Consider the following 25,567-nt stretch of genomic DNA (forward strand, 5'->3'; position numbering starts at 1 on the left):
ATCTTATATTCCCCCAGGGCATAACTTACAACCCTTGCCCTGAGAGCTGTGGGGAGTTTCCTCGTCAAAAACATAATTTCTATTTGGAAATCAACTACGCTGAACAAAATTGCTGTGTCAAAATTTTGATTGTATGTGTATGAGCAAATGGTGGGCGTGGAAGGGGTGTTAGTTGCCTTCCAATCACTTTCGACTGTTAAAAAGGGAACTAGCCATTCAAATTTCCAAATCGAATGAGCCATTTTTCTAACTTTCTACGAGAACTCCTTCGATACGAAATGCCCTGGTATGGAATAAAAAATAATACATTGTGCCAACTTCTTTCTTTACTTAGGTAGCGCGATTGCGCTGCCTATGATGACTCCTTGTCAAGAAACATCCCTGTCAAACTTGAAAGGTAACTTGCCAAATCAGAACTTGTATGTTGGATGTTGGCGTTCAAATTTAAATGTTGGTCAAATTTAAATTCTAAGCCAAATTTAAACGACATTAAGCTATAATATGCAACAGTATCCTACATATCCCTTAATAGGTTTTTATTTTAATTCTTTCAAACCATATACGAACAAAAATTTACAAGTATCATAGGCTGGGCAATAACGCTGCCTTAGTAAAGAGCGATGCGGGTGCCATGTTTTATTCATTTATTTATTTTGTTTTGTGTTTTAATATTTTTTATTTTACATCAGGGCACTTCATATCGAAGGAGTTGTCGTAGAAATTTCGAAAAGGGCTCATTTGATGGGAAACTGGAAGGGCTTATGTCCTTTTTAATAGTCTAAAGGGATTGGAGGGCAACTAACACCCCTTCCATTCCCGGGATTTCCCCAAACACATCCAATCAAAATTTTGAGATAGCCATTATTCTTCATTTTATGAAGAATAAGAAAACTTTATTGAACTAATTATAATGTTCTTCAATAAAAGTATATTTTCCAGTATTATTTTAATGTCAGCTCAGTCACGTTATTCGAAAAGTATGTGTTACAGTTCTAGGTTTCATATTTTCAAAAACAGCTTTCAGCGATTTTGTGAGACAGAAAAAATAATAATTGAGGATAAAAAAATTATGCTGAATTATTAAAAATTATGCTGAATTATTTCTTATAACTTGGCTAAGAATGCTTTGCCGACAGGTTTGCAAGAGACCTGTTTCTCCCAACCTATGCCGATCAGCAGATCTTTTGCAGAGTAAAATGTCGGGGAGGAATTTTCAGGGGGGGGGTAAATAGTGACGAAGACCACACTGCCTTTCCATAACAAACAACAAAAGTACGAATAACAAAAGGGAAATCTTTTTGTAAGACAGTGGAGATAATTTGAATGAATATTTTCGGCCCTATGTCCAAGGGCCGTCCTCAGCAAGACAAAAATATATGAAAGAAAAAAGACTCACAACAACATGCAACCAATAAAACCAATAATTTCTAAATTCTGGTTTTAGAAAAGCGCATACAACAGCATAAAGATGATATAGTCAAAGCTCTAAATTCTAGTATTTCTGTTGTTTCATCTGATTCTGCATTAGGCAGCCATATTTTTGAAAATCCTAGCCACAATATACTTTTTGATGAATCCGCCCTTATTAGCAATGACCTAGGCATAAAACAGGTAGTCCGAGAAGCAATTGAAATCAGACATAAGATCAATAATAATATTTCCTTAAATAGGGACTTGGAGGAATATACACTAAATGCTCTATACACAAATTTAATTAAAAATGATCTTACAAAATATTTAAAAAACCCAATAGACATTAACACAGAACTGGTCACAAAAAGACCTTTGAGGTTAGCTGCCAAAAAGGCTGTATTAGCAATAAGAACATGTTTTTGAATTATTTTTCTTTCATCTCATTGAATCGCCTTGTTTTACCTTACTTTTTATCAGTCCTGGTTGAACTTCGCTGAAGTAAGGATGCTAGGACTGCTTTGAAAAATTTTAATTTTTGGTTTTATTGGTTGTATGTTGTTGTGAGTCTTTTTTCTTTCATATGTTTTTGTCTTGCTGAGGACGGCCCTTGGACATAGGGCCGAAATATTCATTCAAATTATCTCCACTGTCTTGCAAAAAGATTTCCCTATTGTTCTTCGTACTTTTGTTGTGTGTGTGTGTGTGGGGGGGGGGGTTTAGAAAACACGAATGGGCTGAATTTTTAGGCCACCTTTTTTCTGTTTTTATGGGAGGGGGATTCAGATTTGTCCATTTTGTCGTTTTATAAATGCCAATAAAGGATAAGGAGAATTTATACAATCGTCGCCATAGAAGTCGAGTTTTCTTGTTTCTTTTTTTTTAATTCTTCTTTGAGGCAGCAGAGAAGATTCTACTTAGTAGTTGGCTAAAATTAAGGTCTTTCATATCTTCATCAGTCATTGGTTGAATTCACGCATGTCTCATGGGGAAAGAGTCTTTGTGGTACGATTTTCGTAAATAACAGCTTCGGAATTGTAGGGACAGATTAAACTTCCGAGAAACTGGATTCTGGTGGAACGCTTTCCCGAATTGCAGCTGCCTTTTCAATGAAGCTTCTATACATCCCTGTCTACAGATGTCCTGGTTACAGTGCTTAGTAAGAGTAAGTTTGTATCCAGTTGCTCCCTCCACTTTCTTTGGATCTAATAGGGATCATACTATAAATTTTTTCAGAAAGTGGAAAACACAAAATTTTTTATTTTTGTGTAATTGCCACCCTTCTGAACCATTTCTGTGGTTATTTGGGACATTCTCGAGACTTTGAAGCTTAGTGTAATATTGCAAACGCCCAAGTGGACTTGTATTTTCTATCCATTTATCCAGTATAAAAGATACTCGTTAAGAGTATAGCAGTGTTGCATGTTTTTCCGGCGTTTAGTTGGGAATCTCCCTTATAAAAAGTCTACTAAACATTACATGTTTTAACCAACACCTAATACTATCTTGTAAATATTTGTTTCGTAAAATACGTCTTATTCTCTGTGACATTCAACTTCGTTTTTTGCCATTCCAAATAGTTATATGCTAAACATAATATTCTGCATTATAAAATAAGTTCATCAAAATAATTTTTCATTTATACATTTTTGGCTTCTTTACAATCAATTTGTGTGTGATTACCTTGGTAAAAATAACCTGTTATTGTGCAACACACTGTCTCTTAAACTTTGCATTAACATTATATATGATTCACAATAATAATAAAAACAGAACAAAAAAAACAATGTTGACTAAAAAAAAAACATTACTTGTTTTCGGTTCATGGTTTGCTGACGCATTGCCATCCGTTTATTTTGACATGTGAACACTCAGTAAATCGTCAACAAAATCAGACTCACACATTAATCTGCCCGTTGTATTTTCAAATGTGTTAAGTGACATCATCTATAACATTAAGGCTTATAACCGATATAAAGGAGTTTCTTCCTTCAGTAACGAAGCACTTTGGATTGATTGGTCAAATCCGTATTCAGGTGCCATATTTGGTTCTCAGCCGCTCTCCAGTAAATTTTGTCTTTTGACATCAAGGGTTTTAAATTACCGCAACAACCACAGTATAATTTAACCAAGGTACATAGCTGGCCTTAGTGTAACTGATTGCAGCTTCATATCATGAAGAGAAGTTAGTAGGAAAATGTGTTTCAAATTTGTATTATAGTATGTGTTAACATTAAATAATAACTAATCAAATATATTTTTCATGGTTAGGACTTTTAAATAAGTCAGTCCCCCGTCGGACGGGGATAGTTTTGTCGGACAGTTTGGTCTTTTAAGAGGTCTACTCTGAATCTGGGTGGCTTTTTGAAGAGTTTCGCGGCTGCTCTTAGACTTAGTTAAAATGAAGCCATAACAAGCGAGTGGTCGCTATCGAAGTCGACGCCAGCCAAAGTGACTGTGTTTGTGATGGAAGATTTCCAGCGTCTAGATACGAGGATATAATCTGTTAGATTTTAAGTCCTTCCATCTGAGGAGGTCCAGGTTGTTGTACGTCGGGCTCTGAGTTTGAAGAATGTGTTAGTGATAATAAGATCACTATCTCGGCAAAATTCGATTAGGAGCTCACATCTTTCGTTCAGCTGGCCATGGCCAAATTTACCCATCACGTCCTTGTTGTCAGATGGGTCGTCACCTACAATGGCGCTCCTCGATGACAAACGCTGTATCTTTTTTGGCACGGAGTCCACTAGAAACTGAAGTTGGAGATACAAGTTTTCAGATTCTTCATCATCTCTGCTAGAGTCGGGCGCATATACTTGGATGATTGGGAGATTCGCTAGTGAACCTTTCTGGCGGAGCATGATCTAACATTCTGAGATGGGTGTTGCTGTGATTAGTGATCTCCTAGCCTTACTGGAGAGTAGGAAGCCAACTGTCTACCGGTGTTTCCCGTCAGTGCGTCCTGACAGTATAAGAGTAGCGTCATCAAGTTTCAAGTTCTTACATTCATTTGTTTGTTCATGGTCATCATAAAAGTGAAAAAAGGGGTTTCTCGGCTGACGTCAGGACATCGGTAATTCACTCCTCTCTGTCCCTTGCAGGGGTCGACTTTATCTCCTAGGGATAATGCGGCCTTATGGCATCCTGCATCACCAGCAATTTGCTCATTGCTGGGGGAGTAAATTGTGATTGGTGGTTGTGTCCACACGCCAGTGGGTCCTGTCCAGTGCACATTAGAGAGGCCATCCTCCTCCTCCACCTGTATTTACCTCCCCCAGGTGAGAGTGTTCCATTTCAAGATCCCCAGAAACTGGGTTCCCCTTGGTCTGCGCCTCCCATCTCCATGGAGGTATCCTACATATCTGCAGGACGTTCCCTATCCGCCACCTCGGGACGCGCTGAGTGGTGTGTTGGAGGCCGCTTCTGCTAAGGTAACTCAGTAGGGAAACAGTCCCATTTTTTGTGCCATACGCCACCTTGCGAGGATGTTCTTAAGACAGATTTATGATAAGCATGTAGATATAGGGGTTAGCTTCAAAATTGGGGTTTAAACAGCTCTCTAAGACGTTTCAGTGCCCACTAGTGCCGGAGAAAAAAGAAAGAAAGAAAGACATCAACGTGTAAAGGTCTATTTTTGAACCCCCCCCCTCCCCCCAAAAAATATGTCTTTGCATGAAAACAATTTTCTCTTATTCCAAGATCAGATTTAAAGGAATTTTCTCATTAAACAAGTTTATTCAACATGGGTTTTTCAGTTTTCACTTACTAAGGCGACTGAGGGGGGGGGGGTTTATAATAGTGGGGATTTCAAGCCTCCGGTTAAGGATTTTTACCTTGGATATCGTAATGGTTTCCCAGATACGCTTCCCATCTTCTCGACTCCGGGGATAGTGTCAAAAAGTAGTCTCTAAGATCTTGGTATAGCCTGCTAGTCCCCGCGGGGAAAAAAAGAAACGGAGGCACATCATAGCTACCCAAGCGAAACAGCGATTTTCTTTGTATTTTTTTTCAAGATGAGAGGAGGGGGGCTCAATATATTAAGTTAAATATATTTTACCATGGTTGTGGTTCTCATTCCAATTTGCTACCATTTTTGAGGGTTTTAAGTTATTTTTCAAAATTTTGGAAAATTTGTATCCACTATAAACTTTTACCATTAAGAGGGACCTATGTAATAGTTACCGCTCCTGAATCATCTTTAAATAAAGTTTTTTTTTACTGGACACTACTGGCTAATTCTATAAGTCCTGTTAATCTACCTATTCTGTGCATCACTATTTTCTCAGTATCTTGCTTGTTATTCTTTTTTTTGCTTGTCATGGTTACAATTTATTTTCTAATGTACTACATTAAACACATAGTCCTGCTGCAAGTACGAGTACAAGTAGTACCTGATTGTCTTTCTTACTTATTTTAGGTTGAATTCAGACGATGTACTGTTGATTCCGGCACCAAAGAATCTTGGAATCATTTCCGACGACCATTTTCGATAGGCTGCAGCTTCTTCGGCGATATTCCTAGTTTTGTTGTCATTTTTGATCATGTCTCCGGAAACGTCTTTATAGCTCCAGATCTTCTTTAAATTTTTGACATAGTTTCTTATTTTGACCTCTTGGGTTTCCTTTCCAGGAGAGTACTGTTTTGCTAACAAGGGCATATGGACATATCGTGCCAGCTGGATGGCGCAACGCCTGTCCAAAGAGCTTTAGACAACATCCTTTACTAATGAGTAGGAGTTCTTCTTATTGGTCACAGTGCTTCCTTGCTTCGGTATTGGCGAATCTACTCCGTCTGTTGATGCAAACAATATAACCCAGGCAATTGGGATCAAGTCAATCAAGCCCAAAGCTCTTCCCTCTTCTGATTTTATCGGCTATGTCTCTCAAGTGTATAGTTGTACGACTCGGACAGTTGTGAAATAAACTTTGACTTTTGTTTGGTTGACATATTTCGACTGGCCCGTACTTTTTTTGTCAGAGAAGTAAAAGCGCTACAAGCCTTTGCTTTGTGGACGGAATTTTTTTTCGAACTTCTGGTAGAGCCAAGATATTTGATTTTCTTGTTTGTTTTTTTTTAATTTGCTCGGCACCAAGGTTAAGCTGATTAGTATTGGATTGGTCAAGAGTCCCTACTTTAGTTTAGTTTTGGGTTCACTGATGGCGTGTCCAATGTGCTTAGAGGCCTCATAGACAACGGCCTCATACGTAATTAATTCCAGCAAAGTAATGTCATCTGCAAAATCCATATCTGTCAAGTTGGAAGAAGCAATCTATTTGTCGAAAGACGATTCCGCTCTGGTTCCTCACTGTATTATTCATCATCCTTCCTTTCACTTAGTTGAATAGTAGAATTATGGGGGTCATCCTTGCTTTCTTTGTGCCTCCGCTGGGAACTTAGAAGTGACGTTGCCTGCTACTGGAACTCGAATTTCAGTGTCTTTGCACGTGCTTCGTAGTATCTCAATGAGTTTTTGCGGCGTACCGTAGAGCCATAACTCTTTATAGATTCTCCCTGACGAGAGATTCGAAGGCAGTCACTAAGTCGATACAAGAGGTTGACAAAATCTGCTGTGCTTCTGTAGGGTTAAGCAATTTGTCAATATTCTTTGTGGGCAGCCTCTGCCCGGTCAGAAGCCTTTGCGTTAAGGACGAAGTAAATCGTCTCGTGCTTTTGTGAATCGATTAAATGAATGATGCAAAATAATTTCCATCAGGGAGATACCCTGTTGTTTATGCAGATGGCTTTGTCTTCTCTTTTGTAGATTGGAACGAAGATCTAACTTTTCAGTCTTTTGCAGAAGTCCTTGTCGTCTATCCTGCAAAAAAAAATAAATCGATTAAACGGCATCGAAGAGCTGGTGAGGTATTTCAAATTTTGGAAGGGTGACATCCTCTCATGATTATGTATGTGCCTTCATGTGCCTGAGCGCCTTTAGTACATCTGTCATACTGGAGAGGGGGTGTATGGTGTATGAGGAAACCATTTTATAGGAATAATTTCAAACGGGATAGATTGCACGGGGATCTGACAGAATTCAGCAGCTCTGGAAAATGGTCTCTCTAGCGTCCCTAACGTCCATATTCTGATTGGATGAAAGTAGTATGTTACCTTATACTTCTATGGAAGCTATAGCCACTACTCTTTTCTTCTTTATTGGTTTAATATCATGAAGAAGGTTTGACGGTGATTCCGTAGATATGATAGTTTAGATTCTATGGAAGCTCTACACCTTTTCAAAGAGAGTGAGTATCCTCTCACACCTGTTCCATTTCTTTGAAGTATGTGCTATCAGACTGGTTTCTGATTTTTTGGATAATTGCCTTATTTCGACAGTAGTTTGTTATTGATGTGTCGTTGCTAATTAAAAAATTGGATGCTACACTCAGAATTGTTTGATTGACATATGCTGTTGAAACTTTTTGCGTAAAAGCTAACTATATTTGCAAAAAGGGATAAGGGATTTGCGAATTGGACTGTACGAACGATCTTATTTGAATAATAGGGAAGAACAGAGCTAGATAACATTTGCGAATTGGATCATATGAAGGTGGAGAAAAAAAGGTTAAACCGATTAGCAGTTAAGGTAACCTCGAAGAGCATGTTAACTCATAGCTTATTTATTAGTAATTTGGAACAATATCAATCTATGGAAATGGTTAACAATGATAAAATGGTCTTATGACTTGACCTAGATTTACTTCTTCGATGTGTTCTGTATAATACACAAGTGGCGTTTGAACAGTGTTGTCAATTTAAAATAGAGTTTAACGTTATAGTATACTAAAACGTTGATACTAAGAGAGATGTAGATGACAAGAAAAGAATTTTAATAATGAAATTCAGAACAAACCTTAGAAATCCTTGCAAATCAAGTAGTAAGGTGTATGTGAGTACGAACCATCAAAGATCATAAGCACCAACGACCCTAACCACCAGAGACCTCAGCCTCCCAAAGGTCCCCTATCCCCAAACTCGAAGGGCGCCCCTTCCTCCACCTGATTGGCCCCTTGTCCCTTTTTTTTGAATTTTTTTTGAAGTTTTTTTTTATAACTTTTTTTTATTTTTTTTTTAACATGATATATTTTTTTCACCTTTTTTTTAAATGTCTTCGAATGAGATGAAACACTTAAAAAAAGAAAAAATCAAATTTAATATTTTCCAACCTCAAAATGAGAATGGTATAGACATGTTAGTCATGACCTTTACTATTAGAAAAATAATGTTTGTAGTAGCACTTTTTTTTTATTGGACAAGTTTTTTTTTGGACTTCGAAATTATTCAACTTTTTTTACGTATCTTAAAATGACATAAAATATGCTTACGGCTCTAACAATTGTACTCTATGCTTGATCGGAGACATGATGCAGCTTTCCCACTGGTACTTTATGGAGGGTTATCGACAATATCTATTTTATTGCATGTATTAAATCAGCATTTTTTACGCAGTAGAACGATAAACACATGTCATATCTTTAAAAAAAAAAGTGATGATGGAGAATTTTAATAAAGTGTCTTCATATGACAATGTTATTGTAGCATTGAATGCCGACAAGGAGAAGTTTTTAATTTATGAAACAAGTCCAAGTGATAGCACTATTGGAAATGTATGCATGCATTGTCATGACAATAAGGAATTAAATTTCTTTGGAGTACCGAAAAAATTCAAATCTTATGTTGGTGGATATGCAAGATTGAGATCTCCAGAGATGATTACACTCAAAGAGAATGCCAACATAAAAATAATCGTTAATCATAGAGGACAACTCCTTGCTACTGTTGTAGGTAACACGTTACCTACTGATACATCCTATCGTCAGCTTTCGGGTATTAGCATTCAACGGAAGGTCAAAAAAAGAAAGGCCTACTCTTCTACTAATATCATAAACCATATCTTGTCTACGTGTCGAAACTGTTACCTGTGTAAAAATAATGTGATAATAGACAGTGAAATTGCCAGAAAATATGGCATTGGTAGAAAATATCACTATGGAATATAAAGATGAATCGATGGAAAACAAAGTACCAGCAAACGTTACAGCCATTGATCAACCAGTCAATGAATCAAATAATGCCAAAGACGAAAAGCATATTGAGCCTGTCGATGACACACCAGTAAAAGTTGTGTATGACTCAAAATGGAATAATGATTATTCTACTGATTACGAACTAAGAGAAGACAATAGCTACAATATCAAGAGAGAACATGGTGAACTATTTTATGGAACAGATTCAAAATGTCAAAAGTTGATGATTGATATTAATAATGTAATATAATATATTTTTGTATTAATATTCTACATAGCATAATTTCATTAAAAATATATTATGCATTACATTGTTATGTGTTCATTATTTTTAGAGTAAGCTAGCATATCAAACGTTTACAATGTCTATTAAAACATCGGAGTTGTAAGAAAAGGAATTTGCATACATCTATTGTCAGACACTTGGGATAACATTGACAAAATCTAAGTATCAGAATGAATAAATTCTTTATTAACATCAGTTGTTGGAAATGTCATTAGGAAAAAATTGTAAGTAAGTAAGTAACAAACTCTTTCTTGAATTCACCTCTTGGATACACAATACAGAAATTTAATTCAGGAAATTATGAAAAAAATTTAACAAATTCTTTATTAACATTCATTATCGATTGAATTCGCTTCCATCAACATCCTTTGTCAGATGCATCGAAAAAAATTGACAAAATGTAAATACCAGAGTGAATAAATACTTTATCAACATCCTTTATCGAATATGTCAGATAAGATTGACGAAATCTAAGTATCAGAGTGATTACTATCTAAGTATCAGAGTGATTAAATTCCATATCAACATCCCTTTCTCGGATACATGGGATAAAATTTACTAAATCTAAGTATCAGAGTGAATAAATGCTTTATCATCATTATTTGTCGGGTACATCAGATAAAATTGACAAATTTTAGGTATCAGATTGATTAAATTCTATATCAACATCCATTTCTCGAATACATGGGATAAAATTGACAAAAGCTAAGCGTCAGAGGGACTAATTTTTTTATTAACATCTTTTGTCAGATACAACGAATATAGTTGACAAAATCTAAGTATCAGAGCGAATAAATGCTTTATCAACATCCTTTGTCGGATATGTTGGATGAAATTGACAAAATCTAAGTGTCAGATTGAATAAATTTTTTTATCAACATCTTTTGTCAGATAAATCAAATATAATTAACAAAATCTATGAATCAGATTGAATAAATGCTTTATCAGCATCATTTGTCGGGTATATCGGATAAAATTGACAAAATCTAAGTATCAGATTGATTAAATTCTATATCAACATCCATTTCTCGAATACATGGGATAATATTGACAAAATCTAAGTATCAGAGTTATTAAATTTTATATCAACATCCCTTTCTCGGATACATGGGAGAAAATTGAAAAAATCTAAGTATCAGAGTGAATAAATGCTTTATCAACATCCCTTAAATACATTATCAACATCACATGACAGATACATCAGATAAAATTGGTAAAATCTAAGTACCAGAAAGAATAAATTCGTTTTCGGAGTTTTTATCGGATACATCAGATAACAGTCATAAAATACAAGTTCTATTCATTTTGACTTCATGCCTCGTTACGTTGAATTTAGGTTAAATCGGTTATAGAAGGCAGCACACCCGCTCAGACACACAGTCATAGTGAGAGAGATATTCAAGAAGTTTAGTTAATTTAGGTTCACTTAGAGTGGCGCCCTGACTTAGAGTGGTGGTTCACTTAGAGTGGCGGTCAGACACACATTCATAGTGAGAGAGATATCCAAAAAGTTGAGTTGATCTATGTTTGCTTAGAGTGGTGCGCGCGCCACTCTAAGCGTATCTGTATCTGTCATGTGATGCATTCATTCACTCTGATACTTAGATTTTGTCAATTTTATCCCATATATTCGAGAAAGGGATGTTGATATAGAATTTAATCAATCTGATACTTAGATATTTTTCAATTTTATCCGATATAGCCGACAAATGATGTTGATAATGCATTTATTCACTCTGGTATTTAGATTTTGTCAATTTTATCCCATGTATCCGAGAAAGGGATGTTGATAAAGCATTTATTCAATCTGATATTTAGATTTTTCAATTTTATCTTACGTATCTGAAAGATGATGTTGATAATGTATTTATTCACTCTGGTACTGAGATTTTGTCAATTTTATCTGACATATCCGATAAATGATTTTGACAAAGAATTTATTCAATCTGATACTTAGATTTTGTCAATTTTATCTGATGTATCTGACAGAGGAAGTTCATAAAAAAAAATCATTCACTCTAACACTTAGATTTTGTCAATTTTATCCGACATATCCGACAAAAGAATGCTGATAAAGCATTTATTCGCTCTGATACTTAGATTTTGTCAATTTTATTCAACATATTCGACAAAGGATGCTGATAAAGCATTTATTCACTCTGATATTTAGATTTTGTCAATTATATTCGTTGTAAGTGATAAAAGATGTTGATAAAAATAAACTATTCACTCTGATACTTAGATTTTGTCAATTTTATCCCATGTACCCGAGAAAAGGATGTTGATATAGAATTTAATCACTCTGATGCTCAGATTTTATCCGGGATATCCGAAAAAGGATGCTGATAAAGCTATTCACTCTGATACTTAGATTTTGACAATTATATTTGATGTATCTGACAAAAGCTGTTGATAAAAAAAATTATTCACTCTGACACTTACCTTTTGTGAGTTTTATCCCATGTATTCGAGAAAGGGATGTTAATATAGAATTTAATAAATCTGATACTTAGATTTTGTCAATTTTATCCGATATACCCGACAAATGATGTTGATAATGCATTTAAAGGATATTGATATAGCATTTATCCACTCTGATATTTAGATTTTGTCAATTTTATCCCATGTATCCGAGAAAGGGATGTTGATATTGAATTTAATCATTCTGATATTTAGACTTTAATCACTCTGATACTTAGATTTTGTCAATTTTATCTGACATATACGATAAAGGATGTTGATAAAGTATTTATTCACTCTGACACTTAGATTTTGTTAATTTTATCCGATGTATCTGGCAAAGGATGTTGATAAAAAGTTTATTCACTCTAACACTTAGATTTTGTCAATTTTATCCTATGTATCTGAGAAAAGGATGTTGATATAGAATTAAATCACTCTGATACTTAGATTTTGTCAATTTTATCCGACATATCATGTAAAGGATGTTGTTAAAGCATTTATTTACTCTGATATTTAGATTTTGTCAAATTTTATTCGATGTATCTGACAAAGGATGTTGATAAAAAAAATGTTTTCACTCTAATACTTAGATTCTGTCAACTCTACCCCATGTATTCGAGAAAGGGATGTTGATATAGAATTTAATCAATCCGATACTTAGATTTCGTCAATTTTATCCGATATAGCCGACAATTGATGTTGATAATGCATTTAAAGGATCTTGATAAGGCATTTATTTACTCTGATACTTAGTTTTTTTCAATTCTATCCCATCTATCCGAGAAACGGATGTTGATATGGAATTTAATCACTCTGATACTTAGATTTTGTCAATTTTATCCGATGTAACTGGCACAGGATGTTGATAAAAAAACTTATTCACTCCGACGATTCGATTTTGTCAATTATATTTGTTGTATCTGATAAAAGATGTTGATAATGAATTTATTCCCTCTGATAGTTAGATTTGTCAATTTTATCCACCGTAACCGACAAAGGATGATGATAATGAATTTATTCATTCTAATACACAGATTTTGTGAATGTTATCTGATGTATCAGACAAAGGGAAGTTGATAAAGAATTTATCCACTCTAATACATATATTTTGACAATGTTATCCAACGTATCTGAGAAAGGATGTTGATAAAGAATTTATTCAATCAGATACTTAGATTTAGTCAATTTTATCCGATGTATCTGACAAAAGATGTTGATAGGAAAAATTTATTCACTCTGATACTTAGATTTTGTCAATTATATTCGTTGTATCTGACAAAAGATGGTAATAAAAAAAATTATTCACTCTGATACTTAGATTTTGTCAATTTTATCCCATGTATCCGAGAAAGGGATGTTGATATAGAATTTAATCACTCTGATACTTAGATTTTATCTGACATATCCAACAAAGGATGTTGACAAAGTATTTATTCACTCTGATACTTACATTTTGTCAATTATATTTGATGTATTTGATAAAAGATGCTGATAAAAAAAATTGATTCACTCTGACACTTAGCTTTTGTCAATTTTAACCAGCATAACCGACAAAGGATGCTGACATATAATTTAATCAATCGGATATTTTAGATTTTGTCAATTATATTCGTTTTATCTGACAAAAGATGTTGATAGAAAAAAAACTATTCACTCTGACACTTAGATTTTGTCAATTTTATCCCTTGTATCCGAGAAAGGGATGTTGATATAGAATTTAATCACTCTGATACTTAGATTTTATCCGAGATATGCGACAAAGGATGCTGATAAAGCATTTAATCACTCTGATACTTAGATTTTGTCAATTATATTTGATGTATTTGACAAAAGATGTTGATAAAAAATTTATTCACTCTGACACTTAGCTTTTGCCAATTTTATCCAGCATATCCAACAAATGATCCTGATATAGAATTTAGTCAATCTGATATTTATATTTTGTCAATTATATTCGTTGAATTTTACCAAATATTTTGATAAAAAAAAATTATTCACTCTGACACTTAGATGTTGTCAATTTTATCCCATGCATTCGAGAAATCGATAGTAATACAGAATTTATTGTATTTGATTTTTAGACTTTGTCAAATTTATTTGATGTCATTGACAAAATGTGCTGATAAAAAAAAATTATACACTATGACAGTTAGATTCTGACAATGTCATTCAGCATATTTAACATAAGCTGCGGATTTAGCATTTATTCACGCGAATACTAAGGTGTTTTCAACTATATTCGTAGTATCTGACAAAAGATGTTAATAAAAAAAATTATTCACTCTGACGCTTAGCTTTTGTCAATTTTATCCCATATATTCGAGAAATGGATGTTGATATAGATTTTAATTAATCTGATACTTAGATTTTGTCAATTTTATCTGATATACCCGACAAATGATGATGATAAAGCATTTATTCACTCTGATACTTAGATTTAGTAAATTTATCCCATGTATCCGAGAAAGGAATGTTGATATGGAATTTAATCACTCTGATACTTAGATTTTAATCACTCTAACTTAGATTTTGTCAATTTTATCCAACTTATCCGATAAAGGATGTTGATAAAGTATTTATTCACCCTTATATTTACATTTTGTCAATTTTATTCGATGTATCTGACAAAGGATATTGATGGAAACGAATTCAATCGATAAAGAATGTTAATAAAGAATTTGTTCAATTTTTTTCATAATTTCCTGAATTAAATTTCTTTATTATGTGTCCAAGAGGTGAATTCAAGAAAGAGTTTGTTACCTACTTACTTACAATTTTTTCATAATGACATATCCAACAACTGATGTTAATAAAGAATTTATTCATTCTGATACCTATATTTTGTCAATGTTATCCTATGTGTCTGACAATAGATGTAAGCAAATTCCTTTTCTTACATCTCCGATGTTTTAATAGGCATTCTAAACGTTTTATATGCTAGCTTACTCTAAAAATAATAAACACATAACAATGTAATGCATAATATATTTTTAATGAAATAATGCTATGTAGATTATTAATACAAAAATATATTATGATGCATTATTAATATCAATGATCAACTTTGGACATTTTGAATCTGTTTCATAAAATAGTTCACCATGCTCTCTCTTGATATTGTAGCTATTGTCTTCTCTTAGTTTGTAATCAGTAGAATAATCATTATTCCATTTTGAGTCATACACAATTTTTACTGGTGTGTCATCGACAGGCTCAATATGCTTTTTGTCTTTGGTATTATTTGGTTCATTGACTGTTTGATCAATGGCGGTAACGTTTGCTGGTACTTTGTTTTTCATCGATTCATCTTTATATTCCATAGTGATATTTTCTACCAATGCCCTTTTTATTTTTCTGGTAGTTTCACTGTCTATTATCACATTATTTTTACACAGGTAACAGTTCCGACACGTAGACAAGATATGGTTTATGATATTAGTAGAAGAGTAGGCCTTTCTTTTTTTGACCTTCCGTTGAATGCTAATACCCTAAAGCTGACGATAGGATGTATCAGTAGGTAATTTGTTACCTGCAACAGTAGCAAGGAGTTGTACTCTATCATTAACGATTATTTTTATGTTGGCATTCTCTTTGAGTGTAATCATCTCTGGAGATCTCAATCTTGCTTTTCCACCAACATAAGATTTGAATTTTTTCGGTACTCCAAATAAATTTAATTCCTTATTGTCATGACAATGCATGCATACATTTCCAATAGTGCTATCGCTTGCACTTGTTTCATAGTTTAAATACTTCTCCTTGTCGGCATTCAGTTCTACAATAACATTGTCACGTGAACACAATTTATAGAAATGCTCCATCATCACTTTTTTTTAAAGATATGACAGGTATTTTTCGTTCCACTGCATAAGATATACTGATTTATAACATGTAATAAACTAGATGGTGTTGATCATCTATCATAAAGTACCAATGAGAAAGCCGTATCGTGTCTCTGAGCATGCATAGAGTACAATTGTCATAGCTATAAGCATATTTCATGTCATTTTAAGATACTTAAAAAGAGTTGAATAATTTCGAAGTCCAAAAAAAAATTTGTCCAATAAAAAAAACGGCTACTACAAACATTATTTTTCTAATAGTAAAGGTCATGGCTAACATGTCTATACCATTCTCATTTTGAGTTTGGAAAATATTAAATGTGATTTTTTTTTTGTTTTAAGTATGTTTCATCTCATTCGAAGACATGTAAAAAAAGCTGAAAAAAATATATCTTGTTAAAAAAATAATAAAAAATAGTTAAAAAAAACTTAAAAAAAAACTAAAAAAATGGGGGGGGGGCAAAAAGCTGGAGGGAGGGGGCGCCCTTCGAGTTTTGGGATAGGGGACCTTTGGGAGGTTGAGGTCTGGTGGTTAGGGTCGTTGGTGCTTATGGTCCTTGATGGTTCGTACCCACATACACCTTACTGATTGATTTGCAAGGATTTCTAAGGTTTGTTCTGAATTTCATTATTAAAAATCTGTTCTTGCCATCTACATCTCTCTTATTATCAACTTTTTAGTATACTATAACGTTCAACTCTATTTTAAATTGCCAACCCTGTTCAAACACCACTTGTGTATTATACAGACCACATCGAAGAAGTAAAGCTAGGTCAAGTCCTAAGATCATTTTATCATCGTTAACCATTTCCATAGATTGATATTGTTCCAAGTTTATAATAAATAACCTATGAGTTAACATGCTTTTTGAGGTTACCTTTACTGCTAATCGGTTTAACCCTTTTTTCTCCACCTTCATATTTTCTAATTCGCAAATGTTATATCGCTCTGTTTTTTCCTTATTATCCAAATAAGATCGTTCGTACAGTCCAATTTGCGACTCCCTTATCCCTTTTTGCAAATATAGTTAGCTTTTACGCAAAATGTTTCAACAGCATATGTCAATCAAACAGTTCTGAGTGTAGCATCCAATTTTTTAATTAGCAACGCATTAATAACAAACTACTCTCGAGTTAAGGGAATTGTCCAAAAAATCAGAAACCAGTCTGATAGCACATACTTCAAAGAAATGGAACAGGTGTGAGAGGATACTCACTCTCTTTGAAAAGGTGTAGAGCTTCCATAGAATCAAACTATCATATCTACGGAATCACCGTTAAACCTTCTTCATGATATTAAACCAATAAAGAAGAAAAGAGTAGTGGCTATAGCTTCCATAGAAGTATAAGGTAACATACTACTGATGAATTCTCAAGACTTGTCTTTAAGTGTGTCGTGCGATAGAGGAGCTTTTCATGTTACTTCTTTCGGGATTTTGAACATCTCCCTGCTGTTATGGTTCTTGGACACTTGCTCCAATTGTTTGGGTTGAGGTTGGAGACACAAGCTCCTTCGCTAGTACCGGTTCCGAGGATCAAATGCTGTCCACCGCTGGTAGCTGATGAATAATGGGTGACTGTTTCCTCGCTTTTGAGAGACGAGTGCTGCCTAACTTAGCCGATTTACAGCTGATGGATGGGGTTTTGAGATGAAGGAAACGAATGGTGGATATCTTGATTCTACCAAGTAAGGCTCTTCTATAGAATGTGTATAAATAAAAGATTTGCAGGCCTTATCTCGAAATCTCTCGCTCGAGGGGGCTCCAACAATCCAGCAGCTATTGGTGCTATATTATTGTTTTGGGGTGTGGAGCCAATGAGCTTTTGTGGGCTGAGGTGCGTTGCTTCATCATAATATCCTAATCTAAAAATTTCTACTGATTTCAAATACCAGCCAAAGAGTTTTTCGGACGAAAGAAATAAAAAGGGAAAAGTCACAGCACGGAACAGTTTTGAGGACGGAAGGAAAACAAGTTTTCCCTCTTACCTCAAAACTCTAAGTCCCTTGCCCCTCTTGAAAAAGGGAAAATTTTTCCTAAGATTTCTGACTTGCTCCCCTGTATCTTAGGCAAAACAGTGTACTTATACTGTGTATAAAAATTATCACCTTTTATTGAAACCTTTTGACTACATGCAATCTCTGTAACAAAATATAGTCACTTGGCTTTAGAAAAAAAGAGAAAAAAAAGCATAGTCTCTTGGGAGCATCCAAAAACAGCTGTCATACACTCTGGAGAAATTACCTGTTCAATAGCATCAGATCACAGTTTTTAGATTAGCTCTGCAGCAAGCAGCATCATCATGATGGTCTGGGGCAAATCTCCAGCATGTTTTTTTTTTTTTGGGGGGGGGGGGGGCAAGAGAGGTCCATATCTGGATAGTCAAAGGGCATGGTATGTATAATATTTTTTCATCCATATTACTGGGGGGGGGGGGCAACTGCCCCTCTTGCCACCCACAAACGACGCCCCTGTTGATGGTCTAAATAATACATAATAGATATGGATTGAAAACATGGTCTCTCTCTAGCACACGAAATAAAGAAAAAAATAAATCAAATGAACAATTAAAAAATTAATGCATTACTAAAAAATATCTATTACGCTACAGTAAATATTTAGTTTTTCTATTAAAATTTGCGTGGTTTGCTTATAATGAATGTAAATGCTTAACATTACATATTAGATGTCTTTATATACATTAATACGAAATAAATTGTGTATTAAATTTGTTTTTTCCGATTTTCTAATTCAGAAAAATGATCAATTACTTTCCTGTAATTACCATCGCTCGAAGCATTTTGTTCGGTCATCTCCTGCAGACAGCAATTTTTCAGGCACTTCTTCTTTTTTTAGCTGCAGAATTTAGTTTTGCTTGAGTCAGTAATTTTTTTTTAATTTCTTATACGTTTTAATGGTGAGTGACCTTCCATCAGTTGATTTCGATGTAAGCAAAGTAATTGCATTCGTAATAATATTTCTATGTTTGGAAATTTTGATACTATCTTTGCATCCTTATAAATTCTGGCATATCAGATGGTAACGTTATATTCTCGCTTTTGGGAATTAATTTAAATTTCAGTAATTCCCTGTCCAATTCTTAAATAGCAATGCTGCTACTTTACCATTTTTTCGGTATCGCGGTGTTAATTGATACGTTATGGCAGTCACTGTTAACTATCTTTTATGAAGAATAAGAAAACCTTATTGAATTAATTATAATATTCTTGAATAAAACTATATTTTCCAGTATTATTTTAATGTAAGCTCAGTCACATTATTCGAAAAGTATGTGTTACAGTTCTATGTTTCATATTTTCAAAAACAGCTTTCAGTGGTTTTGTGAGACAGAAAAAATAATTATTAAGGATTTTAAAAATTATTCAGAATTGTTTCTTATAACTTGGCTAAGAATGCTTTGCCGAAAGTTTTGCAAGAGACCTGTTTCTCTCAACCTATGCCGATCAGCTGATCTTTTACAGAGTAAAATGTCGGGGAGGAATTTTCAAGGAGGGGGGGAGGGGTGCTGTTTAGAAAACACGAATATGCTAAATTTTTAGGCCACCTTTTTTTTCCGGGAGGTTGATTATATTAAATAATATATTATATATAAAATAATTATTCTATATTATTACTATATATATATATATATATATATATATATATATATATATATATATATATATATATATATATATATATATATATATATATATATATATATATATATATATATATATATATATAATATATATATATATATATATATATATATATATAGTTTTTTGTTTAGTAAGCTCATAGTCTTCTAATGGTTCATCTAGGTAGCTTATACTTGATTCAAAAATCCAGAAGAAACATTTCTATCTAAGAGCCCTTCCACCCGTCTGTCCCACCTAGGTAGCTGAATCTTGATTCAAAAATCCAGAAGAAACATTTCTATTTAACAGCCCTTCTACCAGTCTAACAGCCCATCTGTCCCATCTAGGTAGCTGATACTTGATTCAAAAATCCAGAAGAAACATTTCAATCTAACAGATTTTAATTAAATCCAGAAGAAACATTTCAATCTAACAGATTTTAATTATTATTTATTATTAATTTCTTTACCATACATATTCTCAATTAAATGAATGGCTGTTCTTCACTTGACTGCGTTTGATCTGCCTGCCAAAATCTGTAAATAGTCATGTCTTAATTATGGTTGTCTTGTGGTTTTTGCTTTTTTGTTTCAAAGTAGTTAAATTTTTGATTTTCCCACTGAAATCGAGCAACTATAAAGTGGGTATGTCAATTACAATATAAATATGAGCAAATATTGATCGAATTTATCGTCTTGGTTTTTGCTTTTTATCGATTGCTTTGAGGTATTTTATGATTTTGATTCCCAGAAGTTGGAGGACATACTTTGATTCCTAGCCTTGAATATTGTATCGCTCAATTCTCAGAACAAAAGATTTATCGGAGGTTTAGACTAAAAGTGATGTGTTTTAAACGTTTCAGTTTAGATTATTTTTGCAAGAAATTTTAAGCATGGTTAAAGGGTAATTTATGATGTTACTGTATCCAAACGTGCACGTAGGATGCCGTGACGAGGTAGATAGTGATGTGTACCTAAATATGTTTAAATGTGTTGCTCTGCCAAGACTGGGACAGCTCAATGTAGGTAGGGAGGTTGTGGATGCTACTCACTGCAGCTGTTTCTTTATGGTGAGTAGGAGCTCCTGCTATAATGAAGTGAATAAAATGGTTATAAAGAAGTGTAATACAACACAAAAAGCAGTTTGTTTTCATTTCTTTTCAAAAAAGAAGAATTGAGATCAATATTGTGTACATAAAGGGAAGTAATTGAACAACTTGGAATCAAATGGCTGAGATTCGGGGATTTTTCGACTGATAGCGATTCAGCTGTTCATCAACTGTAGATGTCCGCAATTTTGAGATCTCTCGTGGCCATAAAGCTCACCAGTTCATTTTAAAATGAACGAATTTGAGTAGGCCTACATCTAGATACTACGTCGTTGACTACGTCTGTTGAAGAAGTTGATAATGTTGTGAATACATTCGCACTTGCTACGGAAAACAAGAAGCTGGTCGAATGTGACACAGATATTAGTGTAGCCCATTATTGTGATAAAACATGTCTGAGCAATACTTGAGAACTACTATTAGTAATTTCAATTCGGATGCGGAATGGTGACAAACTATTATATTTTCAACATATTGCGGTATATTTCATTAGATTAACCTAACTTCAATTCTTGAGTGTGTACTAGCTAACGAGGAAGTACCGAAACATGTTAAACTAACAAAAGTTGTACCAATAGTTCCCTTATGTTATGCTATTTCCATCATGGTCGCTTTTCTGACAATCCACAACCCCCCACTCCCGCCCTAGATGTTCTCAGATATAACCTTGGGAATATACAAAAACTAAAATAAAACCCTAAAACAACTAAATTTTTAGGTACAATCCCATTACATGGGCCTCTCGGCTTAATCACTAGAGACTGGCAATGATAAAACCCTTTTTGTGACGTCTTAACTGTTGTAAAGCAGGCAATGATAGCAAGGTTTTCATTGCGTGTACAATATTAAACTGTGTTTTTTTTTATTTTAGGGGGGAAGGGTACCTAGGTTAGGTTAGGTTACGTATTTAATATATGCACTGCTTTACCCTCCCCCCCTAATGTGCAAATATATAGCCCAAATTTGTTTCTAAACTATTATATAGTCATCCTATTTTATTTTATTAGCATTAACCAAAGTTGACTTTTTAGAAAGGCACATATAATGGGATTGTACCAATTTCTATAAATGAAAAACGGTAACTACTGAAGATTTTTCCCGGCCCTTAATGAACTTTTTTTGCTTAAAAATTCCTTATAAATTTCCGCTAGAACATTTTCTAACAAGTCCCCATTTCTAACATTCCTTACTCTGAACCTAATGCTAACTAAAGTTCCATGGCCTCAACTCCGACCAACCGTTACCAAAAGTCTTTATTTCCAACTATTCTGGGATAGCTATTTACTAAATGTTTGTAAAAGTTTTTTTTTATGAAGCTTGGAACTGGAACTTGAAAACAACCAAACTCTATAACATGCAGTATGTTTCTATTATTGAGATCATTATGCTTTCTTCCATTGTTATCTACTTTTAAAAATCATCTTAAATAATATGTTCGTATATATATTGCTCTCACTGAGGCCACACTAAATTGGTAATAGCTGAAAACGCAGAAACCCGTTTTAACAAAGAAGAATAGCGTTATCACGAGACTTAATGCAAAAATGAATTGTATTATTAGGACTAATTTTGGACCATCTGTAGGGGGGGAGTCGAGCTTTTATTTTATTTCATCTTCGAGGGTATTTCAGATCAATCCGAATTAGACCTTAAAAGTGAAAGATTGCTTTATTTATTTTTTACTCGAGGCACACAATATAAACTGAGTTTTTCTTCTTGTCTTCCAAGTCAAATTTTAGAATTAGTCAAATCAATAAGTCACTGTATGCACCTGGACAGCATATTTGAGCATGCAAATATTATTTTTTATGAGTGCCATCTGCATAAATCGTTGGTTGTCCCCTTGCTTTGAGGGTCTGTATGGATAGTAGTTTTGGAGAGTAACAACATCACTTATCCTATTAGTAAATGATTTAAGTTCAGATGATTTGATTAACTGCTACAACGCAAATAATGTATATTGACAAACGCGAGCCTATTATTTTTCTATCTTTATTCTACTCAAATAAACCAATTATTTGAGCCATTGTGCCTGCAATCATTCGACAGTTTTCCAATCAGGATGGTTGAGGGGGGGGGGCTTGTTTTTTTAAGTTATGAAGACAGAATATTGACTCTTTAATAGATAAATAAAATCTGAATTTTTTTATGAAATAATTATGAAGATCCGAATTTTAGTATAAAATCCGAAAGGATAAATCCGAATTTGACTCTTTACTGGTCTTCATGAAATCAGACATTACTCCCTGAAGACAGTTTTCTATGTGCCATCTAAAATTTTAATATAACTGAGGCTGATGAAATGATACTTCATTCCAGACTATTATGAGCCACATTTGCAGCCACATTTGAGGAACTTGAATCAATCTATTGAAGCATTCCGTTCTGTTTTGAAGATTACGCCTTCGTATCCCACGAATCCAGATTACGGGTAGGTTCTGCTGTCCTTAGTTAAATTCAGTATGTTAATAGCCTACAGCTAGTTAAAGGTTAATCCAAAGAGTATGGGTAACTTGTAATGCCGACAAAAAACTACTAAAACCATCTAGTGTTTGGCGACACTCGATATTTTTTTGGGTTTGTAATCACTTTTTTTTGTCAGGAACTGAGATCAGACACTTATTCCTAGCCTTATTTTACCAATTGCACTAATTAAATTGACTGATCTTATTATTCCACTGAAAAAGAATTTCGAAGTGTCACCAAACATTACATGGCGTAGACAGTTTTTTTTTTTGTCAACACTAGAGCCAGTTCCCACTCTTACAAGTTATTAAATAATAAAAAAAAAAGTTTTTTTAGCTGAAAGTAAGGAGCGACATTAAAAAGTTTGACTCTTTTTCACAACTCTATTTGTTAAAACAATAAAAAAAAACTTTAGCGTAAAGAGCGAGGCGTTGAGGAGGGGATAGCCCCTTCCATATACAGAATAATTTCCGTTTGTTTTAAGTTTCAATCTCGCTCCTTACTTAAAAAAAAACTTGTTTTTTATTTAATTTCTGAATGTGTTTGAGTTAATGCAGCTTCGATTTTGGCTCACCGTACATGAATAATTGAAATGAAATTTGCATATTAATTTTACTTTTTGGCTAAATGGCTTTATCGAAATTTTGATCTGACGTAACTTACGAAATAACTTACGTAACGAACCTCTATATACGTATATTTTTATTACGTAAATGAGAGTGTTCTCCCCTAGTCAATACTTCGCTAGCTACGCTAAAGTTCGAATTCTGTTTCAATTTTTAAAGAATGGCCCTTGAACCACAATGGCGTCTTGATTATAATAGATAAATCTTTTAAAAGCTTCAAAAAATATTCAACGTAGACAGCGACGTCTCGAGTAGGGGGAGAACCCCTCATATACGTAATAGTTTCTGTTCGTTTTAAGTTTTAATGTTGCTCCTTACTTTCAGTTGAGAAAACCTGTTTTTTTCTTTAATTTCTGATCTTTTTTTAAATAATGCTGGGAAATCCGGCGGCCCCCGTCATAGAAATGTCCCTTCCCCCGTGACAATATCCTCCATGGAAAGATCCTCCCACGTAACCTCCTCCTCCAACCCCCCTCTCCACCAGAAAAAAATCCCTCCTCATAACGTCTGCATACTTCCAAGTAGCAAATACTGTATGTAAACAATGGGCAAAGTTCATAACTTGGAGCCCTTCTCCCTGGGACTGTGGGGGATTAAGTCATCCTAAAAGACATGTATATTAGGTTTTCGACTATTCTGAACAAAATGGCTTTCTCAATGTTTTGATCGCGTGACTTTGGGGAAAAAATGAGCGTGGGAGGGGGCCTAGTTGCCCTCCAATTTTTTTGGTTACTTAAAAGGACACTAGAACTTTTAATTTCCGTTCGAATGAGCCCTCTCGCGATATTTTATGATCACTGGATTGATACGATCACCCCTTGAAAAAAGAATAATAAAAAAAAGACAAAAAAAAAAAAAAAATAAATAAAAAACTCATCCGTGATCTTCCTTCTCGCAAAAAAAAAAATGCAAAATTCCAGATTTTTGCAGGTATGAGCTTGAAACCTCTACGGCAGGGTTCTCTGATACGCTGAATATGATGTTTTGATTTTCATTAAGATTCTATCACTTTTATGGGGATTTTCTCCCTTTTTTCGAAAATTAAGCAAATTTTGTCGGGCTCGTAACTTTCGATGGGTAAGATAATCTTGATGAAACTTAAATATTTGAAATCAGCATAAAATCCGATTCTTTTGATGTATCTACTGGTATCAAAATTCCGTTTTTTAGAGTTTTGGTTACTATTGAGCCGGGTCGCTCCTTACTTACAGTTCTTTACCACGAACTGTTTGATCCATACTCTCTGGGTTAATCATCGAAGTGATGTAAACCCCTTATATGCCTTTATCTTATATGCCTTGGACGTTATTCTTTCTAATGTTATATAAGTCCTAATTGAGATATTTTTCTACTCTGAAGCAGGATCGGCCAGCCCCTTAACAGTCCTCATGAGTCTAAAAGTACATTTGAAGAAGTTTTAACGTTTTTAATGAGCATTCCAGTGGAGGAATCCACCCCAGCCACTTCAGATGCGTCTAATTTGAGTAGTAATTTTTAGGCCTTTCAATTAATGATTCCAGCCTCCATGGGGACTGCGATTTTTGAGACCCCTGAACATTCCCCACAAAACGACTAAGATCTTTGGGGGTCTTTGGGATTCATATTGGTTCTAGAAAAGAGATGTTTGACAAAGTTTTTTGTTCAGATGTTATCTGTGCTTCAAAGATGCATATTGGGTATCAAGAATCAGGAGTGGGGACAC

At 34.2% G+C, this 25,567-nt stretch overlaps 1 protein-coding gene across 1 annotated transcript in view; it reads left to right on the forward strand.

Annotated features, from left to right (window-relative positions):
• LOC148942185 (guanylate cyclase 32E-like) overlaps nucleotides 1-23,251 on the forward strand; it is a 320,081-nt gene extending 296,830 nt beyond the window's left edge. Inside the window, exon 6 of the mRNA XM_089103388.1 lies at nucleotides 23,093-23,251. Coding sequence (XP_088959514.1) covers nucleotides 23,093-23,208 — 116 coding nt within the window. The 3' untranslated portion in view covers nucleotides 23,209-23,251. The remainder of the gene's footprint in view (nucleotides 1-23,092) is intronic.
• Nucleotides 23,252-25,567: the final 2,316 nt, after the last annotated feature.

This window comes from Artemia sp. Qi Xiang Cuo, chromosome 17 (genome assembly GCF_049724085.1).
Source record: "Artemia sp. Qi Xiang Cuo chromosome 17, ASM4972408v1, whole genome shotgun sequence".
In the NCBI taxonomy this organism is placed as follows: Eukaryota; Metazoa; Arthropoda; class Branchiopoda; order Anostraca; family Artemiidae; genus Artemia; species Artemia sp. Qi Xiang Cuo.